The sequence below is a fragment of the Lycium barbarum genome, chromosome 8, assembly GCF_019175385.1.
Source record: "Lycium barbarum isolate Lr01 chromosome 8, ASM1917538v2, whole genome shotgun sequence".
NCBI lineage: Eukaryota > Viridiplantae > Streptophyta > Magnoliopsida > Solanales > Solanaceae > Lycium > Lycium barbarum.
The window spans coordinates 19,474,355-19,480,188 of record NC_083344.1 but is presented as its reverse complement, the minus strand read 5'-3'; the positions used below and the strand labels follow the sequence as shown (position 1 = coordinate 19,480,188).

General features: G+C 35.4%; 1 protein-coding gene across 1 annotated transcript; it reads right to left on the bottom strand.

Annotated features, from left to right (window-relative positions):
- Nucleotides 1–1,262: 1,262 nt before the first annotated feature.
- On the bottom strand, nt 1,263–5,033 carry LOC132607740 (uncharacterized). Its single transcript, XM_060321823.1, has 6 exons — nt 3,497–5,033; nt 2,937–3,245; nt 2,697–2,889; nt 2,294–2,608; nt 2,105–2,204; nt 1,263–2,021 (listed from the first exon to the last, which is right to left on the bottom strand). Exons 1-6 carry the CDS (start codon nt 5,031–5,033, stop codon nt 1,263–1,265), a joined length of 3,213 nt encoding a protein of 1,070 aa, XP_060177806.1.
- Between the last annotated feature and the right edge of the window lie 801 nt (nt 5,034–5,834).

Below are 5,834 nucleotides of genomic sequence, written 5' to 3'. Positions count from 1 at the left end.
TAGCAACATGTCTACTAGAGCAACAACCTAAAGCATTTTTTTATAGTTTTCACAATTGGCATACAAACTAATGATTCAGCTGAAGTTATCCCACTCCCGCTTCTTCTTCTTCCATATATATCTTATAATCAGTTCACTAAATTATTTCTGGAGAAACTTTTCATTTTAGAAACTAGTTATATAATCACACAAGATCTAATACTAATGTAGTATAGAGTATAGCCTTCAAGAACTAAAGGGCATCTAGGAGGCATGATAATGTGACGGGTCATCACATTTCACTCAAGTACTTTCTGCGACAGTTTAATCAAACAAAGAAATTTGGGAAAAAAGGCAACATATGCTTTCATTTGACAACAGATTTGGTAATATGCTTTGAACCTTGGTAATCTGATAGCCTCTGCAATTAGCTACTACTAAAGAACTTTAGGACCATAACCAATGCAACTACTCTCCCTATCGGCAAGCCGGCAAGACAACAGCCAACTACTTCCAAGCCTCTTCTATATATTAGTAATTACAAGAAACATTGTTGAATTCCAATAAAAGGGAAAATTATACATGGTATGACACACATGATCAGTTAACAGTTTGCAGAATTTCAGAAAATCCAGAATACATGACAACACAAGCAGTAGTTTTCATCAAATTCAATTTTGGCCATTCTTGATCATCAGTTGTAGAAAAAATGTAGCAGTTCTTTGTCATCAACAACTGCTATTTATCATTTTATACAAATCAATAGTCAAGTTACTGTACAGAGAGAGCGGAGATGAATAAACTTAAGTGAGAAGAACTTCAATAGCAGGCAACAATATCTCAACAACAGCAGCTAAAATGCAGAACCTTCAATGAGTAGCACGTCAATGAATTCTGACGAGCTGTCCACTACGTATCTGTAATATAAATAACATCAGGAGTCAAAGGTTGAACTAAAACTATAATGGAATATAAAAGTCTAATAGAGGATTTAATTGTTTTAGTTACATGTTACTTTATCCCAAGCAAGTATTTTGGCTACGAACTTAAGCACGTAACCCCAAATAAGTCGCCAATAAATAAGAAGGCATATATCAAACAACATAGTCGCATAGTACACTACAAGATTCAGTAAGTAATGATGAAAGTGGTAAAATAGGTTAAGGAAAACAATAAAGAAAAACTGTGGTGCAAATCAAAACACTCAACCATCCATCAGAAACTTTTACACCCAAATCTTAAGCAAAATACAATAAAGATAAAACAAAACATGTTACTAAGCATTAGTCACTATCTGTTCCTTCTTCGAACTCTTCCTCATCCTCCGTAGTTTCCTCTGTTTCATACTCTTCTTCAATTTCATACTCTTCTTCTGTAGATTCATCTTGGATTTCATGATGCTTTGGCAATAACCTATCATCGATAGGTTCATCCATTTCAATTGCATTCCCGTTTGGATCATATAAGAGTATATTTTCATCAATCAAAACATTCATATCTATCTCGTGGACTTCAACTTGGAATGGAACATTCAAATCTGGAGCTGTCACCATTACTTCCTCATCGGGTAATTCAACAACATTCGGAGGTTTGACCTTCAACACAGCTACCCAATCATCCTTATCCTTTTTCTTGCTAGGATACGACACATAACATACTTGAGTTGCTTGCATCGCAAGAATAAAAGGTTCATATTTTTTATATCGGTGACGATGATTAACATAAACCAATTTGTACTGATTATGCTTTTTAATACCAACATCCATAGTTGGATCAAACCATTCACAATTGAATAACACAGTTTGCTTTAAAGGATCTTCACGAAATTCCACTTGTATAATCTCTTTTATCCGTCCACAGTAATCACCAAAATTTGGATCAGAGATACAAACTCCACTGTTCATTGTTGATCTTGCGCTACCATGACTGTCTGTGTGAAATTTGTATCCATTGGTAAAATACACAGAATGACATGTAGCGCTTATTAGTGGTCCATGAGCAAGACTACGCAAGAATTTATTCTCAATATGGTTGCAGCGGACCTATTTGGAAAAATGTAAGACTTGGTTAAATTTTTAGAATTTAATAACATCTTGTATAAAAATTAATGGTTGTTGAAACTTACATATTCCTTGAACCATATAGAGAAATATGCTTCAAGGCTCTCATCTATTTGACCTTGAGATGGATTCGGGAATTCTCCTTGCAGACGTTGCACGTACATACTTCATTGCAACAAAATAAGTTCAATAGAAAGTCATGATATATATGGATACATTTATAATAATAAGAGAGTTTAACATTCAAATGCTACCTCACAAACGGTTCAACCTCTTTACAATTTAGTAAAATGTAAGTTTGGGCAGCCTTGATTTCTTCAAGGGATAAATTCCTCTTTTTTGCTTCTCCCCATAGTCGACCGGGATGGGTGAATATTGATAAATTTCCTTCAAGATCTTCTCCAGCACCACCATCATCATTACGGTCCACATCGTGATTACGTGTCATGACATGAGGTTTAAAATAATGAGAAAACAAATGTGTTGACTCCTTCATCAAGTATGCTTCACAAATGGAACCCTCAACACTAGCGTTATTCCCAATCATTCTTTTAAGAGTTCCGAGGTACCTAAATACATAAAATGGATGGACCGTTATATTAGAAAAGTTATGTTTAGCATACTTGTCACAATTTGAACATAAAGTTTCAAATTTACCTTTCAAAAGGATACATCCATCGATATTGTACAGGTCCAGCAATCTTTGCTTCATATGGCAGGTGCACAGGCAGATGTTCCATTGAGTCAAAGAACCCAGGGGGAAATATACGTTCTAACTTACACAAGATTTGCGGGATGTCTGCCTCTAATCTTTCCATGTCATCCACTCGTAGAGTGGTCGAAGTAAGATCTTTAAAAAAAATAAGCTCAATTCTGTAAGTGCTTGCCACACATTACTGGGAAGCAGTTCACGAAAAGCAATAGGCATTAGTCGTTGCATGAACACATGGCAATCATGACTTTTCATGCCAAATAATCTTTTCGCGTTTGTATCTGGACATCTACCCAAATTTGAAACATACCCATCTGGAAACTTCAAACCCTTCACCCAATTGAACAAGATAGCTCTTTCTTCCTTATCTATTGTATATATAGCTTTTGGATATTTTCCACTAGTGTCATTTGCCAACAGTGGTCGATCACGGTAATTTACCATATATTGACGTGATTGTATATTGTCTTTGGTTTTCTTATCAATATTAAGAACTGTATTAAATACATTATCAAAGACATTTTTTTCAATATGCATGACGTCAAGATTATGTCGAATCATGTTAGAACTCCAATAAGGAAAATCCCAAAATATGCTTCGCTTTTTCCACCCACAAGACTTACATATTCTCTGATTAACTTCCTGTGCATCTAACTCTGTTACTTTCCTTATCCCAAGTCACAAATTTGGTTCAAAATTTCCTCAACTGTTCTATAGAGTGGTGATAGTCTTTTGACAGTCTTACCTTTGAGAAAGTTTTTACGATATCTCCTAAAAGGATGATGTTGGTCAAGGAACATTCTGTGACTATCAAACCAAGATGTTTTGCTGCCATATTGTAATCTAAAGGATTGTGTTTCCTCCATACAATAAGGACATGCTAACTTGCCTGCAGTTCTCCATCCTGATAACATAGAATATGTTGGGAAGTCACTGATTGTCCACATCAAAGCTGCCCTCAGTTGAAAATTTTGCTTTTTCGAGATGTCAAATGCTTCTACACCTGTCTCCCAAAACAAAGTCAATTCCTTTATTAGAGGTTGTAGATAAACATCAATTTTATGTTTGGGATTGTTTGGCCCAGGAACAATGACAGTTAGGAACATATATGCCTCTTTCATACACATTCCTGGAGGCAAATTGTATGGGGTGACAATCACTGGCCACGAAGAGTATTTCCTCCCAGATTGACTAAACGGTTGGAAACCATCAGTACATAACCCCAACCTTACATTCCTTGGTTCAGCAGCAAAAAAAGAATGAGTTTCATTGAAGTTCTTCCAAGCCTCAGAGTCTGATGGATGATGCATTACCCAATCCTCTTGTGTATGCTCATGGTGCCATCTCATGTCGGCAGCTGTAGCATGGGATGCATATAATTTTTTCAATCTAGGAATCAAAGGAAAATAATACATTTTCTTGTAAGGGACCAATTTCCTCTTACGAGAGCCGACACGATGCTTATACCTCTGGTTACCACAAAATTTACAAGATGTAAGGTGTTCATCATCACCCCAATACAACATACATCTTGAATCACAACAATCAATCTTTTCAACTGGCAAACCCAAACTACGCACTAGTTTCTTAGTCTGATAATAGCTATCAAGCACTTTGTTATCTTCAGGTAAAGCCTCTTTCAACAATTGTATCATTTGGTTATAACCTCTCTGTGACAAAGTATTCTCCATTTTAATATTTAACATTCTGGAGACTACTGCAAGTTGAGAGAGAAAAGAACCGGGATATAATTTTTCATCAGCAGCTTGTAGCAAATTGTAAAATCTTTGGGACTCGGGATTAGGCTCCTCCTCCATTGAAGAATTAGGCTCCTCCTCCATTGAATGTTCATAAGGATGAGAAGAATCAACTTCAATATTGCTATAAGATTGCCAACTCGAACCCTGACCAAAGTTGGGACCAGCTGCATCCAAGACCATTTGTCGATATGGATTATCGAATCCCGATTCAGGTTGAGAACCACCGTGCAAATCATTACCAGAAGCTATCTCACCGATCACATCTTTTTCCCCTTGATACTCCCAAACAAAATAGTCCTCAACAAATCCAAAATTAAAAAGGTGATATTCAATGATTTCAACATCTATGTATTTAATGCTGTGACATTTTTTACATGGACATCTAGCCTTGTTACCGCTCATGTAATTTCGTTGAGAAAGTGCAAATTGGATAAAATTATCTACACCGGTTACAAAGCTAGAGTTTATACCCCCTCGGCCATCCAACCTATCGTACATCCAATCACGCTCTAGATTATTCATGTTCCTATTAATGTTGACATAAACAAAGCAATCAAATTAATGTTCTGTCTTCATATCATTAATACAACCGAATGACCTCTAAATGGAAGAACAAGCTGAAATATCTTAGTGAAATAGAACATATCATTCACCTTTTAGTTAAAAAATATGACAAACTGAAACTGAAACAAAAAAAATCGAGTAAGAAACCCAGTTCACTAACACTGATTTCAAATCACAGAGTACAAAAAAATTGAGTAAGAAATCCAGTTCACTAACACTGATTTCAAATCACAGAATATAAAGAATGTTGAGTTCTTCAAGCTTTTCCTCGACATGCAACGAATTAAAACAAACTTTAACCACCAAATAATATTATCCTACAAGATTTAGCACAAACAAAGGTCGAATTTCCATTTTCATCAGATTTTGGCCCAAATAGAGATTCCCAACACTTAACCTTCAAATAAATTATAAACTCAACAGTTTTCAAGACACCCAACTTCGATTTTAGCCAAAAAAAAAACACTTAAAGACACTCTGTCCTTTAGATAATAAGCAAAAAAACACAGATATCTTAATTTCTATTTTAGATTTAATGTCATAAAACACAAACAAGGAGATAAAGAAGAAAGAAACTGCCCATAAAACATAGAAAAATCAAAACATACCTTTCATTTAGATAAAAGATGCAGCAGAAGAAGAGAAAAACACAATAGAAACCCTAGATTCACATTATTTTGATCTATGTTGTGCTCTCTCTCTCTCTCTCTCTCTCTCTCTCTCTCTCTATGTTAGCAATTTCGCACACTCTATCTCTAT

What these genes read in the sequence shown, in the direction of transcription:
- LOC132607740 (XM_060321823.1), bottom strand. Translation starts at nt 5,033, where the DNA reads ATGAATAATCTAGAGCGTGATTGGATGTACGATAGGTTGGATGGCCGA. An exon ending in GAGGTTGAACCGTTTGTGAG is followed by an intron (nt 2,205 to 2,293) that starts GTAGCATTTGAA and finishes GTTGCAATGAAG; the next exon opens with TATGTACGTGCAACGTCTGC. An exon ending in CTATATGGTTCAAGGAATAT is followed by an intron (nt 2,022 to 2,104) that starts GTAAGTTTCAAC and finishes TTTTCCAAATAG; the next exon opens with GTCCGCTGCAACCATATTGA.